General features: G+C 40.1%; 1 protein-coding gene across 3 annotated transcripts in view; it reads right to left on the bottom strand.

Annotated features, from left to right (window-relative positions):
• Window positions 1–22,356, bottom strand: part of LARGE1 (LARGE xylosyl- and glucuronyltransferase 1) — a 205,837-nt gene that overhangs the window by 143,141 nt on the left and 40,340 nt on the right. For all 3 annotated transcript variants that reach the window (XM_075717525.1, XM_075717532.1, XM_075717542.1), the window contains exon 2: window positions 5,035–5,336. In XM_075717525.1, the coding sequence (XP_075573640.1) occupies window positions 5,035–5,336 (302 nt within the window). The remainder of the gene's footprint in view (window positions 1–5,034; window positions 5,337–22,356) is intronic.

Genomic DNA, 22,356 nt, shown 5'->3' with positions numbered 1-22,356 from the left:
ACTCTAGCCTGAATATTCAGAAGTCACTGAGCTTGTTGAAAGTGTCCATGCTCCTACAATGCTGATAGGCATGTTCACCACTAGTAGATGTTGCAAGAAGTCTGGACACAGGCCATTCACTGGAGCTGCTTTTAGACAATGGAACTCACTGTAGCAACAGATTAAATGATGACACATCTTGCTTTCCAGACTTAATGAATTCTTCCTCTGCTTATACATACAGATATGAATAGTTAATCAAAATACTGTGGAAGTTAGTCAAGCTGTTCTTCCTATAGTTTGGGGATCAGGGACACAAAGAGAACTATTTTTGATTTTAAACAGTTTAGGAAGCACTCAGGCCCAGGTACTGAAAGGCATTTTAGGAAGTTAAGCTTCTTTAGGAGAGGGAGTTTAAATAATCCAAGGTGCATGATAACATCGTTTAGAAACTATTACTTTAGCCGCAACAGACCAGGAAAAACTGTTTCTGAAAGCAGTACTTCATATAAGTCCATTCTGGGGTAATATTAATAGGAAGAAAATATCCAAAACCACATGAAGAACTGGGCCCTAGATCCCACGCTGATGAGGAATATAAGGTGCCTAGATAAACAGATGTTATTTTTCTTCCTCCTCAGGCTACTTTTTGCTATGGTGAAATAATGAGCTTAACTAACTCTAATTAGTTCTTATAGCTAAAAATAACCTTTGGTAAAGTATTTCATACTTCAATAATTTTCCAGTAGTATTAGCCAGGCCTTCCATTGCAGTTACTTAATCCTTCAGAAATAGGTGTTGAATGTGGTTAAGAGATATTGAAAGCACGTTACAAAAATGTAAATATGCTAAAATTGTTACCCAGAGGCAAGTACCATCTGCTTTTCCTGTGTTTTACAGTGCTTAAGTTGGTGGGGGCCTGTTCTTTGCGGCTCTAGAGCACTACACACTTAACCCTATTGAGCAACACCGTTGAGAATAGTAACAATGCAAATATGCCTGTAAAAATGCTTCACACGTTAAGTATTCTGCTAACCTACTAAATGCTATACTGCTAATTAACCATTTTCAAATATATGATCTCTTTTAAAAATATTTATAAATGCACACTTAATTCAAACTAAATACCCAGTTTATGGAGGCACAAGCTGGAAAGATACTGCAATAACATTGTAAGAAAGAGCCATATAATTCTGTTAGCTTCCATCAGCATTATGCTCTTCTTCTGAAGCCTGTTATTTGTGCCTACATCTGTGTAAGGACTACTCTTACTTTTATTTCCAAGATTTGCGTTAAAATTGTCTCCTACTGGGAAGGCATGGCAGGGTTCTGCTCTTGCCAGGGAGAAGGCACCTGGTTGGAACTCTGACTTTTTCTTGCAATATAATGCTGGTCCATTTTATAAGATCAGAAGAGCTCTCCTGTGATGAAACAGAGTAGGAAGCGGTGGCTGGAATGCAACAAACCCACTATTTTTTGATATAGATCACAATATTATCACATGGATTATGTGTTATCAGATATTTAATATTCATTTATTGTAACTGCATTTTCAAATGTTTTAATTATCACTAAAGACCATCCCAAATTAGATTCAGAAATGTCAGCTTCAGTAAATCTCAAAGAACTGCCTCAATGAAATAAACAAGCTATTCCTAGCTGTCTTTGCCTCCTCAAGCTCCAGTTGTCTTCTCAGGACACTTGTCTCTTTCTACCCAAGTTGTTGACTCTTGCTGTGATACATTCCAGAGTCAGAGGCTAAAAAAGGTTTAGTTTACACTGCTGAAACACTGAAAACAGAGGGTGAATGCAGTCAAGATACCACTCACACAAACATGGAACCAGAATCTACAGTAATAGGATAAATGATGAGACCTCTGGCAAATCTGATAATAAGGAAGTTAAAATTAAACTTCCATTGCTGTTACTGAATTACTGACTGAATTCTTTAAGAAAAAGAAGAAAAAGCTATTTCATTATCAAAATAGTGCGCGGTGAGATAGGGGGCTGGCAAATAAAGTGAGGTTTCGTATTTTATATAACCATTGCCTCCAGCACAATGCTAAACCCCACTGAGCAAGTACATTTATTGGCAAAACACATTATAAACTGAAAGGCCACTTAAACTATTCCTCCTTTAAGCTGCTATTTTTGTGTCCCAAATTGGTTGGTACATTGAACAACCAAGAACTGAGATTGAGCTCATCACTGCTTGGCATGATAATAAGGGAGAAGTGAGGTTTGCTTATTGATGGCCTGAACCTTCCCTTATTAAATGAAATGCCAAAATGCTTACAGGGGAGGAAAATCAGACCCTCATTACTGGGAGGAGGGAAAATGAAAGACGACTCCTTTTCCCTCTCCTTAAAATAATGTTGGTTCCTTTTTCCACACAGACGGACAAAGATGTCCAACTGGAAAGCAATAATTCATTTTTAAACTCTACTTGGTATTTGCCCATTAGACAGACTTTATCTGAAGAGATAATTAGGACTTCTTTTTCTCTCCCACTTATTTTCTTTCAACTTTTATCTCCCCAGTGGCAGAAAGCAAGATAAAAGGTGATACGGTATTACCCTCTTTGTAGAAATAAATGGAGGAATTATTTTTGATATCTTCACCAGCTGGGATTGGCACAAGGCCTTTAAGCAAGACTTTCTGTTTTGGATCAATCCATATTTGGAACTGTCATCATTCAGGTATCTGACAACTAAATAGCTGGATGACATCCACAAAACTACTGGCATCAAATCGGGAAAACCAGCCAAAACAACCCCCCCAAAACCTTCTTAGAAACAGATCACCTGTTCCCTGCAGCTAACCACATCCCTTGTGCATGGCTCATGCAAAGCAGGTGGTTCCACAGTAGCATCCAGATACACTCCTGAAAATGACTCAAAAGCTGGCTCCATGTACTGGGTTTGTGTGGCAAGGTTTTGGTAGTGGGGGCAGGCTACAGGGGTGGCTTCTGTAATATCCTGGTTTCGGCTGGGATAGAGTTAATTTTCTTCCTAGTAGCTGGCATAGTGCTGTGCTTTGGATTTAGTAGGAGAAGAATGTTGATAACACACTGATGTTTTAGTTGTTGCTGAGTACTGCTTATGCTAGTCAAGGACTTGCAGCTTCCCATGCTCTGCCAGGTACACAAGAAACTGGGAGGGGGCACAGCCAGAACAGCTGACCCAAACTGACCAAAGGGCTATTCCATACCATATGATGACATGCTCAGTATAGAAACTGGGGGGGGGTTGGCCGGGGGGCAGCGATTGCTGCTTGGGGACTGGCTGGATATTGGCCAGCGGGTAGTGAGCAATTGCATTGTGTATCACTTGCTTTGTATATTATTATTACTATTATTATTATATTGTTATTATTACTGCTACTATTTTACTTTCTTTTATTTCAATTATTAAACTGTTCTTATCTCAACCCAGGATTTTTTCTCACTCTTACTCTTCTGATTCTCTCCCCCATCCCACCAGGGTAGGAGGAGTGAGTGAGCGGCTGCGAGGTGCTTAGCTGCCGGCTAGGGTTAAACCACGACATATGAGAAGCTGCTAGAAGCTTTCCCCATGTCCTATAGAGACAATGCCAGCCGGCTCCAAGACGGACCAAAGCTGAGCCCACCAGCAACATCGGTAGCGCCTCTTTGATAACATATTTAAGAAGGGGGAAAAACTGCTACACACAGGCAGCCAGAAGAGAGGAGTGAGAATACGTGAGAGGAGCAACTCTGCAGACACCAAGGTCAGTGAAGAAGGAGGGGGAAGAGGCGCTCCAGATTCCCCTGCAGCCCGTGGTGAAGATGGGCTGTTCCCCTGCAGCCCATGGACGTCCATGGGGGAGCAGATATCCACCTGCAGCCCGGGGAGGACCCCACGCCGGAGCAGGGGGATGTGCCCAAAGGAGGCTGTGACCCCGTGGGAAGCCCACGCTGGAGCAGGCTCCTGGCAGGACCTGTGGACCCACGGAGAGAGGAGCCCAGGCTGCAGCAGGTCTGCTGGCAGGGTGACCTCATGGGGGACCCACGCTGGAGCAGTCTGCTCCTGAAGGACGGCACCCCATGGAAGGGACCCACGCTGGAGCAGTTTGTGAAGAACTGCAGCCCGTGGGAAGGACCCATGTTGGAGAAGTTCGTGGAGGACTGTCTCCCATGGGAGGGACCCCATGCTAGAGCAGGGGAAGAGTGTGAGGAGTCCTCCCCTGAGGAGGAAGGAGCAGCAGAGACAACGTGTGGTGAACTGACCGCAACCCCCATTCCCCGTCCCCCTGCGCCACTCAGGGGGAGGAGGTAGAGAAAATTGGGAGTGAAGTTGAGCCCAGGAAGAGGGGAGGGATGGGGGGAAGGTGTTTTCAGATTTGGTTTTATTTGGTTTTATTTCTCATTACCCTACTCAGTTTTGATTGGCAACAGATTAAACTGATTTTTCCCAAGTCAAGTCTGTTTTGCCTGTGACGGTAATTGCTGAGTGACCTCCCTGTCCTTACCTCGACCCACGAGCTTTTTTGTTATATTTTCTCTCCCCTGTCCACTTGAGGAGGGGGAGTGATAGAGCAGCTTTGGTGGGCACTTGGCATCCAGCCAGGGTCAACCCACCACACTCCATAAGCCACAATTTAATTAATGGTAAACCCTGAACTGTTCTAGTACAGATGCACAAACAAAGGAATGAGGCTTTTCAAAGCACTGTGGCATTTTCATTTAATTTAGAAACACATGGGGTCAGTTTGCCACAGGTCTTTATCAGCACAGCTGTACTGAAGTAATCTTGGAACAAGGCTTTGATTTTTACACCAGGTTTGGGCATGTAAAAAATTTTTAGGCAAAAAGCCCTGATCAAATAATAACTCAAAAGATATTCAGATGATTAAATGTTTTAAAGTTTTTTAAAAAAGAATAATTAAAAATTATCTAAAAAGTTGCACCCAGTAGTCCTTTAAGAGGCTGGTTTCCGAGCAGAAAGTTTCAGGGGGAAGGAGATAGGGATCTGCAATTTTCTTAAAAGATCAAATCTATCAGGCTTTGTCTCTGGCAGGTCCCTTTTGTTTATTTACCTCACATTTTTCCACTGCTGGTTGCTGCCCACACTCAGAGCTGTTCCCTGCCACAATGCCAGCCCGCAGGCTCTCACTGTCGCCTGTCCCCTCTTCCATGGAGTAGGTTTTGGAGTGATTGCCACGGTGGTGTGAGGGGCTGCGACTCTGTGCCAGGCTGAGCTGCTTGCGAAGCACACGGTTCTCCTCCTCCACCTCCCGCATGCGGACTTCCAAGCTCTCGCGCTCCCGCTGGCTCGATGCCGTGTACCGAGGACTGTGGGGCTGGGATTCAAGTGGAGACAACGACACTGGCTTCCCATCTGTAACAGAAGGAAACAAAACATTTCTGTCAGAATATACTTGAAGTTGCGTTTTCCTTTAATGTCAGCATCGTGAGGCAGGGATGTGTTTCAAATACAGCCACGTTTTATGCAAACTTGGCACTTCAGAGCAATGCTTAAGTGCATGCTAAACGTGGACAAATGCTGAAGTTCTATGAGCTACAGGTCCTACTAATTTTAAAACCATACTAAAAGATAAGCCTGTGTTTCTTCTGTTCTGGATAGGGCTGCCAGCCAGCCTCTAGTCTGGGAAGACAGTCAAGAACAGAAGGATTTAATTCAAAGACAATTAATATATAGTCAAATATATTTTAGAAATGTATGCAAGACAAAATGATTTTCCTATTCCCCATTTCCTCCACAGTCAAGCTACAGCATTTTGGTTACCATTTTGTGCCAGGCAGTAGCCCCAGCTGATTCACATGTGAGGAGCAGATGGTTTTTATTCAGCAACACAGTACCATGTGCTTGCTGAGAAATAAGAGGTTCAGAAGGACAGAAATGTTCAATACATATGTGGGTCAAATTCTGGAAAGTATTTTGGCTGAAAAAGACAACAAGGGAGTTTTGAAAAAAGCAAAATGGCTCAATTCAACACCTTTAGCTGAAAAGTTATATTCCAGAAATATGAAACACTTCATTTTCACATTTTCAAAAGGTATCTTCTTTGTTCAAAACAGCATTAAAAGATGAGCTAGATACAGAGTATAAAAAAGATAAATTAACCTGAAACCAAGGTCCATAGCCAAAGACAACAATTGCAACACATTCTACCATCGCTTCCTGGTACATTATTACTACCAAATTTTAAGGGAGCAAATAGGGATGCAGCTGATGTGTTTTCAAAGGAGACATTTTCACATAACTTTAATAAAGCTATATATATACACACAGAATAGAAATGCTTGAAAGGTGGTAAAAAACCCTCAAACTAAACTACTGTTCAAAAATGTTCAATTGAAATGAAATTGAAACAAAGCAAAAGACAGTGAGAGTTACCCACAGTGTCATAATTAGTAAGACATTCCTTTACAGTGAAGATACGTGAGTATCTTACACTAAGGTATTTCTCTGAAATAACTTTCTACCTGCATGTATTAAAGAAAATATTTGCTATTTAATAATTTTTCCAACACAGAGAGTCCCTTTGGCTTTATCAAACACCTTGAGTGGTTTAGAAAATGGAAATCATGCAGTTACGGTTTAGCAGTTCTCCTTAACAAGTACATTTCTCAAGCTCTGACTAAAAACTATCTCCTTGCTATAAAGACCTGCTTGTTGCTTGTTGTCTTCCACTGTTTCATATTACATGAATGGCAAGCAGTCCTCTAAACTGAGTTCATGAAAAAAACAGCTATAGGAATCAAAACCTCAATTCTAATTTCCATTGTTGAGTTATACAGGTGTACACACTTCCTGTTATCTATATAAATAGCTATTCTGGTTTTAATACACCATTTGGATAGAATATCTTGCATTTGCTTACAGACTTTCTTCTGCAAAAAATTTCTAATTCATTATTTTTACCATTAGCAAAGCTTATGGATAAAGCTGAGCTTGAAAAATGTCTCAAGACAGATTCTGAAGTTTGGCCACTGATATTTTGCAACTTGAATGCTCAAGCAAATAGTTATTAAAAATTAAATGACAGATTTGAAAAGCCTGAAAATCATGGGTGCAACAATAGAGAAATGTCAACATTAAGGACAGAGCCATGCTACAATTAGAAGTTCAATAAAATATGGACTTATCTTTCTCCATCCTGCTTGGAAGGCATGGAATGTAACTGTGTTATTTCTCAGCTGCTGATACCCAAGCTAGGAAGACTAAAACTCATTTGGATATAATTATATTGCATTCCTATTACTGGACAGCAAGAGCATATTGTGTAGACACTCTCAGATAAAAAGAAAAACAGCACCCCGACTCACCCACACAACAACTAACCTGTGTTACCATCAGACATACAATTACAATGCAAATCTAGCCAAAGTCTTCACTGGCAATCATAACTCCCTACTTGGTGAATATCCAGTACGATACAGATGCTACTTATCTCTTCCTTTTCTTGTCACTGGATTCTGCTACCTTCTCAAATAATTACCAGAAAAGGTAGCAAGATATGGAAGTAAATCTCAGAACATTCATCAAAATTTCAAAATATGGAAAAAATTTATACATCTCTTTAGCTATTCTACAGACATAAATCAATAGGTCATAAATGTTGCTTTGCCAAAATAAAAAATTAACAAAAAAGGTAACATTTTGTACATCTGAACAATTGTAGCTATATTCATGAGAACAGTTGAACTGTTTCTGCACAAAGAAAATATCATCTCATTGCCTCAGACTGGAAGTTGCAGCAACTAATGAGACCAGCTCAGTGTTTATGCAGCCATAGCTTTAAATGCCAGTAAACTCCACTACTACCTTCTCAGTAGTACATATTTCTGCTAGTATTGTAAAAGGCAGTAAGGAAATCATGTCAGGAATTATACAACCAGCTAGTTTCTTGATCTGAAATATATAACTAGTTGAAATGTATTGATTTACTATAAAAATTATCCATGTTTTTTTTACAAAGTGCTAAGTTCAAGACATTTTCTGGGATGATCTCCTCAGGGTTTGTACAGCTGGACAAGCCATGTCTTGTTACTAACATTGCTGATTCTTCTCAGGTGTATCTTGATGTATTTGGTATATTTGTAACACCCCAACTCCCTGCTGCAAATGATAATGTGACAATTCCAGCACCCATTTGAAATAAAAGTATAAAATCAAAAGTGAACTGAATTTGATCTTAAGACTCAGAAATCAAATTATTTTTGTCATAAATATTGAGATGGTCTAGCTCATAATTTTTGCACATCTGACAGTGGCAAGGCTGGTGGCAAGGTACTATTTGATTTAGTCCTATTACCAGACTGGACATGTGAAGGTATTTTTACTTCAGCGAACATACAGACATGGCAAAATGCCTCTTGGAAGCTACTGCCTAGTAGGTAAACACCAACACATCCTACCCTGATCTGCTTCCTATTAGTTTTCAAGGCAATGCAAGGACTGTGTGTTTCACCTCATCTTTGAAGACGCAGTTAAGTGGGCTAATGTAAGGGGACACTAATATTTCATTGACTGTGTATGCTGCTTGGTAGAAGAGTTAAACTGATTGCACCACACTTGAGTTTTATAGTTTTAAGTAACTGGCAGAGTGCTCTGAGCTGATGTCTAGGCACTTTTTATCTAATCTAAATCAAAATAAAATAACACATAACGAGGTCTGTGTGACTTTGGGACAAAAGATATCCCAGGGAACACTGCAAGGAACATTGCTGTGCTCTGAAGCAAGTAGTACACTTTTGAATGGTGCAATAAATAATAATAAAGCTATTATTTTTTATTCTTCATTTGGGGTTATTGCTCTGTTTGGGGGCCTTGGCAGTCTCTGATTTAATATTTTTGTTTCTATGTGTGTCAAGCCTTTTACTTCAGACTTTCTGTGCTAACAGAACTGTACCAAATAAATAAAAATGACCTACAAAATTCCACTGTCCACAAAACAAAACCCAAACCCAAACCTGAATAATTATTTCATGGTTGACAGCAGTCAATGACTTATCATCACAGTAGGTCCAACATTTCACAAAAGTTGACAGTATGCAAGTTCTGAATTCTGTGATTATTGAATGCTTCTGCATATGTGGAGTCACCTGTATTTAAGGCAAGAGATTTCATTAAACCTTACCTAAGCAGAGCACCTTAAGACACTGGAAGAAATAAAGACTATAGAAGGCAATCCAGCATAGTTTGTTTGCAAGGAAAGTGACTGAAGCAGTGGAATTTTCTTACATACAAAACCTAAAGGATAAGCATTAACACCAATTTCCTAGTTTTGTAGTTACCAGACTTGGAGAGGTGATAGTCCTGAAAAGGACCCAGCGGCATTGGAAGCTTGCTGGGGCAAGAGCCACAGAGAAAACAAAGCTGAGCCAAAGGTTAACTGCAGGGTTGGGTAAGGGAGAAAGAAACAGAAGAACGGAAAATTTACCCTGATTCAGAGGAGAAGACAAATGCAGAAGCAGGGATCCTGAGTTTCTCAGATGACTGTGATCTGAACTCAAATGCTTAAAATTTTGTTAGCAACTAACAGAAGCAGGCAAATTTATGTAGCATGTTGTGGGATTTTTTCCTTTTTTTTTTTTTTTAACATTTCTTTTGCTATCTTAAGTGCAAACTACTTGTTTTTTTGGCATCTGTACAAGGTCTAGAGGTTTCTATGTGTTTTAGCTATTATTCATCCCCTGCCTAATACCGTGTAATGCCTTTATAATGAACTGATGACAGTGAACTCTAGGCTGCCTCTGAGATAAGAGGCAGCTATGCTGCTCACAGATAATGTTTCAGTCTGTCTGACTACAGATACAAGAAAACACCACTCCTCCATTTCACATTTGTTCACATTTGAAAATTCACATTATCAGTGCACCCTTTGAGGACTAGCAGTATAACAATTTTAACCAAAAGCCAACATTCTGCAGAAAGAACTGGGATAGCAGGCAACCACCCTCAAGAATTTCCCCGTTAAGGCCATGAGCAAAATCATTTGAAGCTCATTCCACAATTTTTTTTTCCCCCCATAAAAGACCATTGTAGAGAACTCCATGGACCCTAAGGGAAAAGAAAAATAAGATGACTGCAGTCAGGACTGTGGAGACATAAAAGCTCTCTGTAAGCAGATAAACTATCCCTTTTCTTTTGGAGGTCTAGCTCAGCTTTAATCATCTAACACCTTAGTACTCTATGCACTTCTGCTCAGCTGGATGCTGTGGTAGGTATTGGTTATATGGGCAGCTATGAATGAAGCCTTTTTGTTAAGTTTGGTACTTCAAGATATATGCCTCCATGAGTAGGTGCTAAGGCATCCCAAGGTGCCTATTCTCACACTCACCAAGGCATTTTTTTCTCCAACACCTTTCTGTGAATCACTGCAGTGTGATCTCAGCTGGAAGTAGAAAACCTTGCCCAAAGAACCATCTTAATAGCGGAATATAGTCTAAGCAATTTACTCCAGATCTGTGAACACAGAACTTCTTCATTCTACCATGACATGAGGCATTTATGAGCTTATGCTTCCAAGTTTCAGTGGTAGAAAGTTGTGCCAATGAAAGATGTCACCGTAAGAACACTGAAGGCTGAAGTCCACTAGACAGAGACAGCATGAGAAACGACAACCAAGCCTTTTGATACTGCCCAAACAAGTTTCCTCAGCTCTGACAGGAAAGCTGCTCCCATCAGTATTAAGAACAAACCCTTCTAAGGATTTGGGGACAACATGTGCTAAATTACATGTTCATTGGTAAGAAGAGACTGTTTCCACACGAGACGTCAATCAACCATCAGCCTTGGAATTAGGCAACAGTAATTGCACTTAGGCACTTCAGCGTGTCCTGTAAGTGCTGTGTTCACTTCCACTGCTCTTAATGGTAGTTAAGCACATGCTAACATGTTTTATTGAACCCAAAAATGAACCATTCAATTCCACTGCAGGCCAGCCTTACTTAAAGCATCAGATTATTGCCTGCTGCTCATACACAGGGCGATGCCCTCCCACTGTCCTTTCCTTGAACTAAATAGCCCTGTACAATCAGTGGATTCAGAAATTAAACATATCATACACAAAAAACCTACACCCACAGAACATCAGGTTTGCAAAGTGTATTGGGATTGTGTGGCAAGGTTTTGGGGGGGCGCTAAAGGAGTGGCTTCTGTGAGAAACTGCTAGAAGCTTTTCCCATGTCCTACAGAGCCAATGCCAGCCAGCTCCAAGACAGAACCATTGCTAGCCAAAGCTGAGCCCACCAGCAACATTGGTAGCACCTCTTTGATAACATATTTAAGAAGGGGGAAAAACTGCTGCACAACGGCAGCCAGAAGAGAGGAGTGAGAATATGTGAGAGGAGCAACTCTGCAGACACCAAGGTCAGTGAAGAGGGAGGGAGGAGAGGTGCTCCAGGTGCCAGAGCAGAGATTCCTGTGCAGCCCGTGGTGAAGATGGGCTGTTCCCCTGCAGCCCATGGACGTCCATGGCGGAGCAGATATCCACCTGCAGCCCGTGGAGGACCCCACGCCGGAGCAGGTGGATGTGCCCAAAGGAGGCTGTGACCCCGTGGGAAGCCCACGCTGGAGCAGGCTCCTGCCCATGGAGAGAGAGGAGCCCACACTGCAGCAGGTCTGTTGGCAGGACTTGTGACCCCATGGGGACTCATGCTGGAGCAGTCTGCTCCTGAAGGACTGCACCCCATGGAAGGGACCCACGCTGGAGCAGTTTGTGAAGAACTGTAGCCCGTGGGAAGGACCCACGTTGGAGAAGTTCATGGAGGACTCTCTCCCATGGGAGGGACCTCATGCTGGAGCAGAGGAAGAGTGTGAGGAGTTCTTCCCCTGAGGACGAAGGAGCGGCAGAGACAATGCGTGATGAACTGACTGCAACCCCCATTCTCCATCCCTATGTGCCACTTGGGGGGAGGAAGTAGAGAAATCAGGAATGACATTGAGCCTGGGAAGAAAGGAGAGGTGGGGGGAAGGTGTTTTCAGATTTGGTTTTATTTCTCATTACCCTACTCTGATTTGATTGGCAATGAATTAAATTAATTTCCCTGAGTCTGTGTTGCCCGTGATGGTAACTGCTGAGTGATACCTCCCTGTCCTTATTTTGACCCACGAGCCTTTTGTTATATTTTCTCTCCCCTGTGCCGCTGATAGAGTGGCTTGGTGGACACCTGGCATCCAGCCAAGGTCAACTCACCACAAAAGCCAAACACTCAGAAGTTTGCAAATGTGAGAATGACGGTCTCCTGTCCAATCTTTGCTGTCATTCCCTTGTGCCTGATGACAGGATCATTAATTGCATGATCATCACTTTATTTTGAGAGAACCTTGGTATTGTTACATGCACAGGATGGATGGTGCTCACAGCTGTTCTGTAGCTTGTTTCAGCTCATCATTCAGTTTGTGACCACACATAGCCTGCTCTGACAAAAGACTTATTTATTCCCTCATTGGCTTATGATGCTCATCACTATAATATCTGAATGTGGCACAGGGTATCAGTGACTTATTTTTCTAAGTTATTTGAGGGAAAGGTGGTACTATCAGTCTTGTTTTACAGGCAGGGCAGAGAAGTTTGGAGTCATTAACGCCAAAAGAAAATGCCACTTTGGGATGCACAACTGAGATGGTTCTGATATAGTTTTTCAAAAAATAAGGACCTTTTCTGCACTTCATTTGTTCAGATGACAGACCTAATCACCTGCATATGCAAGAGTATACACTTAACATTTCTGTAATGCAAGAGTCTGCAAGCTGGAAACCCAGAAAATGGGGAAAAAAGTAGTTAGCAGTCACTTGTAATAGCTTTGTTTTATGACCAACTTTGGTAGAGACATGAACAATTTTCCAGGGCACATTCAACTTCATAAACTACAAAGCTGTCCCTTTTCTTTCTACACTCCCCTGCTGTGTTCATGACACACCTTCCAGTCTCTTTAATTAACTAAAAAACAGAGTGGCCCAAGAACCACTCACCGCATTGCTGCATTTGCTCTGCACACAAAATGTGGAAGGGGTTGTGTCTTGGAAAGAGTTAGCAATTGTACTGTCAATGATGGCACCACGTTGCATAGCTGCAGAGAGCTGTTTATGTGTTGGCTGAGTGAATGTAATTCTGGTACTTCTGTCCTGATTTCAGCTGGGATAGAGTGAATTTTCTTCCCAGTAGCTGGTATAGTGCTGTGGTTTGGATTTAGTATGCGAATAATGCTGATAACACACTGATGTTTTAGTTGTTGCTAAGTAGTGCTTACACTAAGTCAAGGACTTTTCAGCTTCTCATGGTTTACTGACTGAGAAGGCTGGAGATGCACAAGAAACTGGGAGGAGGCTCAGCCAGGACAGCTGACCCAAACTGGCCAAAGGGATATTCCATACCATGTGATGTCATGCTCAGTATACAAACTGGGGAAAAACTGTCTGGTGGGCCGCTGCTCAGGAACTGGCTAGGCATCAGTCGGCAGGTGGTGAGCAACTGCATTGTGCATCACTTACTTTGTATACTCTTTTTTTTAAAAAATTATTATTATTATTATTTTCCCTTCCTTTTCTGACTTACTAAACTGTCTTTATCTCAGCCCATGAATCTTACTTCCTCCCCACCCCGCTGCCGATTCTCTACCCCATCCCACTGCTGGGGAGGGGAGCAAGCGAACAGCTGCGTGGTGTTTAGCTGCCTGTGGGGTTAAACCATGACAACTTCTAACAGGGATAGTAGGGATGGTAAACTGTAAAAAACTCTAGGTAAAGAAAAAGCATGTAGCAACAGAATGCAGGAAGAAAGAGGGAAAGAAAATATAAACATATCATATGTCTTTCCTGAAAATGGATGTGGCTCTTTCTAATTTTTTTTTTTTTAAATGAAACATTAGCTTATTAGCTAATGTTATGAATGTCAGCTTATTAGCAAATTTAAAACAAGAGCCCATAAGTCTTAAAATGATTTTCTCATTTCCTTGTCTAGAATACAATTTTTTTTTTTTGTCTTTTTCTGTTGTCTTCTCATTCTTCCTTTCCTTGCTTTTCATTGCCTTGGCAAAGTATATGGCTCTCCAAGAAAAGGACTAAAAAGAACGTTTCCCCTCTTTCCATTAGGAGTGGAGATGTAAGAAAATAGTGTCTTATCAGAGTAAGCACTGAGTGAAATAAGATTTTATCAGGGACTTGGCTTGACAAAGATAACGTTATCAAGAGGGGAACTTGGCAAAGATAACACGTTATCAATATCAGGAGCAAAGCTTGGGGAAAATAATGTTTTAATACCTATTAGAGTCTAAATAAGCCATCTGTGCTCTTGATGAATTGTTATTTTCTCCAAGCCCCATTCCTGTAAAGATGCTGATTTTTTGGCAAACCACTTCTGTAGCAGTTAGGGAAGGCAGGGAGGAAGAGGAGAAAAGGAAGCTCTTCCTCCACAAAGCTAGAGGGATATTCTTTTTCTTTTCAAAAGCTTTGCATGCAGGCAAAGACTGCCAATGTGACAGCCTGGAAGACTCAAATGTTCAGAAACCAAATGGGTATTGCAGGGAAAACTGCTACAACAATGCTCTGCAAGTATACTGCAGAGAATCCCGTAACAGGAGAAGAGGGTCAATACCCCTCCTGTCCTTGACCACCCTATCCAGGCTCAGAGGTGCTGTCTATAGTATTTTTGGCAGAAGCAATTCTCTACAGAGCCAATGACCAGCCATCACGCAGCAATGACTTTTGGTTATAAACAACTGCATCACAATTAGCAGTGGTCACTTGGGGGCACAAATAAATGACCCCTTTTAGATCAGTTGCAGACATTATCACCATTCAGTTAGAGGTCACCATTCCCAAAGCTTAGCTGACCCAAAGGGTCACACAACACTTCTTACCTCCTGCAGTGCAAAGCATCCAACTCAGTTTAAGCGGTCCGTGGAGCTGGTCTGAGCTAGCCTGATTGCCTCTGCCCTGAAGCCTTCCCCTCTACCACCTCCACTATGGGGGTAGAGACAAACCACTGTCTAGTGGGTGTCTGTGCCCTGAAGCTGAAACCTTCTGCAACTCAATTATAAATCTTCAGATTTACAATCTGGATGAATTTAAATAAATTGTGGCACCTCCTGGAAAACAAGAAATCCAATTCATAGTACTGCCTTAAATGGCAGAATGTGGGTGAATGCCACTGGTTATTCATAGGAATGGGCAAGCAGGGAATAATTAGAAGGGAAGCTGTGGAGGGACTGTAGGAGTGTGATGTGAATAATAAAGCACACTTAGGAAAAGGCATATGAATGATATCTGCAGGGTAAGTATTTGTAGCCAGCTGAATTTCCCTGGTGTACAGTAGGAGTGGGAGGGAAGACAATGGGATCTGTTAATCTGAAGATTTCCTATGGAGGAGCTGCATCTCTTCTTTCATTAACCATTTGGATATCTTATGCCCAGAGATTTCTCTACTTGCAGGTGTAAGCTTGGTGTTAAGGTAACTTCTGAGGTCCTGACATAGCACAATACATAATCAACAGCAAGCAGCCATTACAGCTCTCTAAGGTAAAGCATGTGCCCAAACGCATCCCTGCAGCTGTACACGGTACTGTGACTACCATTCACGGCAGTGGGATGTAAAAGGCTGAAACTCTTCTATGTTGGCTGCTGCTCAGTAAAACACTGCGGAAGAGACAGGAAGGGAAAAAGTCTAAAATACAGCATTTTGCAGTGTTTTTTAAGAGTACAGAAAGTACAAGAAATAAATATCTATAAGCTTAGAAAAGATTATAAGAATACCTATAGGTTTCTACAATTGCAACAGCAACCACAAGCATGAGACAAGTAATAGTTAATTCAGATTCTGTCGCTGATGATTAGCCTCAGCTGCTCATCAATAGAGACTCCAGCTGATAATTATTAAGTTAAACTTCTGCGCAGTATTTGCATATGTAAAGCACACTTTTCCTGCTGAAGCAACAATAGATGCTATAATGCATTTCCTGATTGTACAGCACTTGGATTTGGGGAACCTGGGCAAGAGAGTCTGCTTTGCATATCCTTCCTTAACCTCATCAGGCCAACCATTCAGAAGAAATGCTCTTACACATACTGACATCTACAAGCTACAGCAAAAAACAGACCTAACCCTGCGTAACAGTAAAAATGCAACCATTCATTTCAACCAGAATATCTCTAATAAGAATAATATATGACAGAGTTTTGCATATTCCTTGAAACATTTACCTAAGCTTCCTTACAACCTGAAAAATGTGTAACAACTGCTCTGTGACAAGACAGCCTGGTCACCTGAAAAGACATGCAGAAATGCCAGTGGACAGATTCAGCCCATTACTTCCTAGTGACCTGCAGATGTGTCCCCCTCCTCCAAAAGAATATTGAGTATCGTGAATGTGGTTCTCTGTTTAGCCTTTTCTCATCTCGCTTTCTCCAGATAAGAACTTCATTTCCTGAACGTGATTCTTAGTCATCAGTCATAGCCATGCCTGCCCCTGCCCCCCCGCCCCCCCGCCGCCCAGTTAACTGTATTATCAAGAATACAGATACACACACAATGAGTAGATTACATTTATGTATGCAATTCGCCATGTTTTCCTAATTATATGACAGACAAGGCATGCCCAGATCTGCTTAATACCAGAGGAGTTCATAGGCACATTTGCTTTAAGGATAAGGAAATGTGGAAAAGCACTGGGAAGATCTTTATGGAATCCATAACACAACTACCTGCCCCCATGTAGCTACTGTACCACTTCAGTTTAAGAGTCCATCATAGGCTTACTATTAACAGACCTGATTTTTTTTTTTATCAGACAGCAACGAATAGTAAAGCAAAAGATGACCGAGTTTGGCTTTGGTTAAACATGGGAGATGGTTTGAAAAACAGGAGGTCTAAGGGAATGCAGGTGGTCAGCCTCTCTGAAAGCCAGCATTTAGGCTCTGAAGTGACAGTTTAAAATTTAGCTATAGTGAAATGTATGTGTATTGCTAGAAATCATCTGGTAGCACTGTTACACAGAATCTCAAAAGCTGATTTTCAACACATCTACAGAAATGCTGCAGTATTAGTTCAGGCTGGTTGCTGCTGCTGAAACCTGCTGGAAAACTTGTTATATCCCTTAATGTCCTTTGGCACAGAGATGCCATCAGAGAACCATGTGCTGGTATTTTGACTGAGGCTGCTGGAAAAGGAGATTGTCTGAATACTGACTGACCATCAAAGATTGTTCAAGGATAAGTAAGTAAGTAAATAAAAAAATCCAAATTCTGTACCACACCATTTCCTTCTTAGAAGGAACCAGATGTCTAAGAACCTTCAAATCTTTCAGAGCTCTAGCCAACAACAGATATGACCACATACATATAAAGGCAAGTAGCAAAGAAAAAATTTTCAAAACAATGTTATCTCTTCTTTCTAAATGTATCTGAAGATCACACATACAGACAGAAATACTGCAAGTTTGTATTTCTAGTTTAATATGATGTTAGGAAATAACATCAGTGTTATTTCACTGATGACATAGCAGTGCACAAGTTATTAATATCTTTCAGTATCAAGTCTTCTATTTTCCCCACACATTCTCAGCACTTTCCATTTGCTGCACCTGTCATTTCAGCCACTTCAGTCCTGAAGAACAGTGAGGGGAAAATGCAAATAACTGCACATTCAGAACACATGAAGGCTGATCAGTGTTATGACATTTATCTTCACTTATGACAAGAGATAAAATAACTCATGAGTTAGTTTCCCGTCCTCGTCATGAAAAAAAATGTCATAACAGATCGTCATGTACTATATACAGCAAAATTTCTAACACACCTTGGCACAGAAAAAAAAAATCACAGCAGTGATGCAGATGATAGGTTACATGTCATGGCTATGACATCAGAAATCAGAAATAAAACACGTAACATTTTCAAATAGCAGATATAAAAATAAGTCATAATATTAAAAATCCCCTAGAACAACAGTTCACAAATTAGCCAAAGGCAACTAGTTACATTATTTGCAAAAGTTATAACTGCATTAAACAGCAATGAGTTGTCTGTCCATACAGTTTAGTGAAATCCTAAATAGATTTTCACATTTTCTAACTTTCCCCACATTTTCCAAATAGAAAGCCATAGCTGGCCCATACATTGTGTTTGATAAAATAATACTTTTCTACCTAAAATCTTAAAACTCCATAGTATACACAAAAGAGAGTAACAAAATTAAAACGGACAAACAAGAAAATATACTCTCAATTCTCGTAACAAAGGTAGTACCTTTATCCCATGGAAATGCAACAGCGGTTTCAGAATTAGCATCAGTGTGGCCAGGTATCTACCCCAGGACTACAGTCTGGTTTTGGTGACCAGACTCCATTGACATGCATAATGGAACCTCTTTTTTGCATTAACTAACTTAACATTTACCTTTAAAAAAATATTTAGCTTTAAGATATTAGAGATGCTCCTTCTACAAAGATAGAATAAGTATATACAGAACTGACTTTATATCATATCAGGTAGATACAGATTTCATTTCAATCTGTGACCTAGGTTTCCTGTAAAACATGAGGAAATCACTCTTTATGAAATTCTTGTTTTGTTACAAAAGTGAAGAAAGCATATCAGAAACGTAATCCTATTTCAAGTGAGTCAAAGGCAAAACTCAGACACTTTGATGAAAACAAGCATAGGTCTAATATTTCATGATATTCTGCGTGCATACAGCATGGTGTTGTTTGTTAGTCATTTTTATGGTGTACCATAAATGTACACAGTGCTGTACTGTGGTAGGTCAGAATGTGGGCCATATCCCCTGTGCCCCATCACAAACCTGCTGAGCTTCCTGTGCAGCAAGCAAATGAAATTTTTTTTATTTTTGAGCAGCCACAGATTTATTAAGGTTAAATATCATCAACTGACAGCAAGATTTAGATGTTCTGTCTACTAAGATTGTGTCTTGTAATAGATGAGGTATATCTTTGAGACTAATTCACATTTCTGCTCCAGTGCACAGAAACATCTTAATGTATGTTTAGGATCCTAAATAAGGATCCTAAAAAATACGCCTATTCTTTTGTAAGGCAACACTGAGGTTAAGCCCCACTGACATGCTTACTTACTACTCTAAAATAAGGTTGCTTTACTCATTCAGGGCAGCAGTGCTCAATATTCACAGGATCTGCATGTATTTAAATAAATATTCTCTTTTTTCCTCAAATAGATCTCTTGTTTTCTAAGTTTTTATTATCTCCAGGAATTTCTCTCAAAGTAGAACATACTGCGGGAGATCTCTTTAGTAAGTACAAATGAAATGCTATAGTGTGGCATTTTTAATGATGCTTTTGTTAAGTAGCCTGTGATCAGGGCTCATGCCATAGGCTTTCTACAGTGACGTATACTATGAACTAATTGATGTCTATGACAAGTTTTTGTGTTGGGGTAAAGGGAAGATGAAGGTGAAGGCATTTACAAAAATTGTTGTATTGCATTTAGGAGTAAATGGGTTGTGTGTAGTGGTCAATTACAGTCTTGCAATTGCCCTTTTTTTCTGTCAATAGACTTTCATCAAAATATCTATTAATCTTCCCTTTGTTAGTGTAATTATAGATTTATTAATTTCTATCCTTTGAAATAACTTTTGTTATCTTAAAGTCTAAGCGGAATAGATGGAGACTCGACCAAAATTGTTTCATATTAAAAACCCCCAAATCAACACACCTTATGCCTAAAGAACAACCAGACTTGGGAAAAAAAACAATAGGTCAGCTACATAAAAAAATGCTGCAACTGCAGAAGTCTTTAAAGGTCAAGCTAAAGAAGAAACAACAACAGGGAAAAAAAACCCAGAACAACCCAAGATAAAAAAGTAGCTTGCTTTCCCATCTATTCCCATCTTGTTCTAGGAAAAGGGAAAGATCTTAATCGTTATTTTTAGTTACATATTCTGTATTAATTTGAACAAATCCAGACACAGGAATCAGCTGTTAAGAACTGACATAGGATAAGGCTGAGGGGTGAATGCTAGAAGGGCATTGCTTACTTCACCCTTCTCTTCCCTCTGAGAACAGGCTGCTGCAATACATACCCTTAGATGAAACAAGAAAACATGGCCTTCTCCCTTCTAAATAATGACCATCTACCCAGGAAAAACTAGGGCAGACAAAAGAATACGAATACTTTATTGTGGTATTACTATCAAGTTTACTTTTTAAATTATGCCTTCTTCTGGTCTTAACTATCATTAAAATAGTACAGATATTGAGTTACACCAGCTCTGACTTCATGTGCTCCTCTGAAGAAAATCCTACATTTCTATCAGTATATAGTATGTTTTTTTTTCCCTTATGGTAAAATTCCACTTGGCAGGACATTTGAATGTGATTCCTTATGTTTTGAGAGACAGCCTTTCCTCTTTTAAGAAACTGTAACCTCACCAGGTATGTATTTAAAAATTCATACTAGCACCTTCTATGGAAATTATGTAGCTTCTTATTTGATGAGCACAAATATTTATTGTAAATTGCATCAGACAATGCTTTTCTTTCTTTTTCTGAATAATCTGACTGATTATTCAGAAACAGGGAAACAGGGAAAGTAAAATTCCAGACTTGCCTGAAGACCACATAGGTCTATTCTACTATATTATTATGTGGCAGTCATTAAATCTTGTTCCAACTTGGAACATTAAGAAGCACACAAGATGTAAGAGTGAGCAAAGAATTTGCTGCCTGTGTTCAGTATTTCCAGTTCTTAAAATTGTATTTAAAGTCTTGCAATATTTTATATTTATTGGAAAGTCTGATCTTGGAGTTACATGAGAAAATATCAGTGCTTTTTGCTTGTTTGTTTCCTTTGCAGTAAGATCTCATTTTCATCTCTGCAGGAGAAAACTGTAAAAAACATGACCTATCAGTGATGAAAAAATCAGGAGACAAAGCTCTTAAAAACTTATAATTTCAGATATAGTGAATTATGACTTTTGAACACTCTCAAAGAGCAATGCCAGTTTTTTATTATGACTGTTCAAATGACTTGCACTTTACAACGATGGGTACATTCTGTATAGCAGACACATCAGCTAGGGTGGGTAACTGGAAGGGCCAGCACCTCTGACAAGCTTGTGATAGCTATGGTGCAGCCATCAATTCAGTCTGAAGAGTGCTTACTAAGACAATCATAGGTGTTGTTGGGCACTTAAAGGAGCACTAAATATCCTGTGGTAATCTTCAGCAGAATTTTCAAGACAACAGTATTATACCAGATAAATCAATACAGAAAATTAACAAGTATTTGCCACCAATCATTGGAATTATTGCTTTTTTGTTTATTTTTGTTGGAATTATCCTTGAGAGGGCTCTGCAGGCAAAGTTTGGTACTGAAAAACATGCCATTTTCACTGATATCTCCCCAGTACACGTAACAGGGTTTTCTCCTTCTCCATACTGGGCACTCAAAAGATGTCCAGATCCTAGGAAAAAAACACTCAGATAAAAGTAAAGTGATATCAGTTCCACTCTGTCACACTATAGCACTGAGAAAGCAGAAGTTTAACTCTGCCAAGAATATAAACCTCCAAATCTGTTAGGTATCAATTACTATGTATTTAATTTCACAGCTGTGCCTTTTCCCTTTTTGATTCCCACCCCCCCACCCCCCTTTTTTTTATGCTTCTCTTGTTCAAGCATTTTGGATCTGGTTCTTAATCGGGTCCTGATGATCCTTAATGCCTTAATTTCAGAGCCCAGCATTCCCCAATTCCCTTCTTCATTTTGAAATTTCTGCAAATTCTATATTCATCCTCTGTGTGTCTGTGCAGACTGTAATCCCTCATAATAGGCTGATGCTGATCCTGCTCTATGGATTAACCAGTGTAAAATGATTATGTAATGAATTTCCATCAATTCATGCCTTCCAAACTCAGCCCCGAGCAGCCCAGGTATATCTAATCTAACTGACTGGCTTTTATCAGCTGCACACAAGAGATGTGAAAATGAGCCTCATTTCAAGCCTCAATCACATAGCTACAACCATGTTATTATTTATTTTATTTAACAGAATGAGTGTATGTGAGGAATTCTAAGGTACACTCTGTAGTTATACATCACTGGATTTGGTATGGTGCATGTTTGTTTGAACATTGTGAAATGACAGTATTTTCACGCCTGTTTTTGATTATTTCTCTTAAAAAGAGAGAAGAAAAAAATATAGCTGAACTTCAAGTGTAATTCTGCTGCTTTCTTCTTGTGAAATCTATATTCCCATGCCAGATGGTGTCTGAGTTATCAAAGTTATTACCCTAAACTCAATTAGGGAAGAATGAAAGTAATTAAGTAGGGGATGAAGTGACAGAAGCATTCAAGATATAAAACATCTACTATAGGTGAGGATTCTCTAAATTAGATAGAAATTAATCTATAAATTC

Source organism: Pelecanus crispus, chromosome 1 (genome assembly GCF_030463565.1).
Source record: "Pelecanus crispus isolate bPelCri1 chromosome 1, bPelCri1.pri, whole genome shotgun sequence".
In the NCBI taxonomy this organism is placed as follows: domain Eukaryota; kingdom Metazoa; phylum Chordata; class Aves; order Pelecaniformes; family Pelecanidae; genus Pelecanus; species Pelecanus crispus.
Note: the sequence above shows the minus strand (reverse complement) of the source record. Positions and strands in the feature narration are given on the sequence as shown.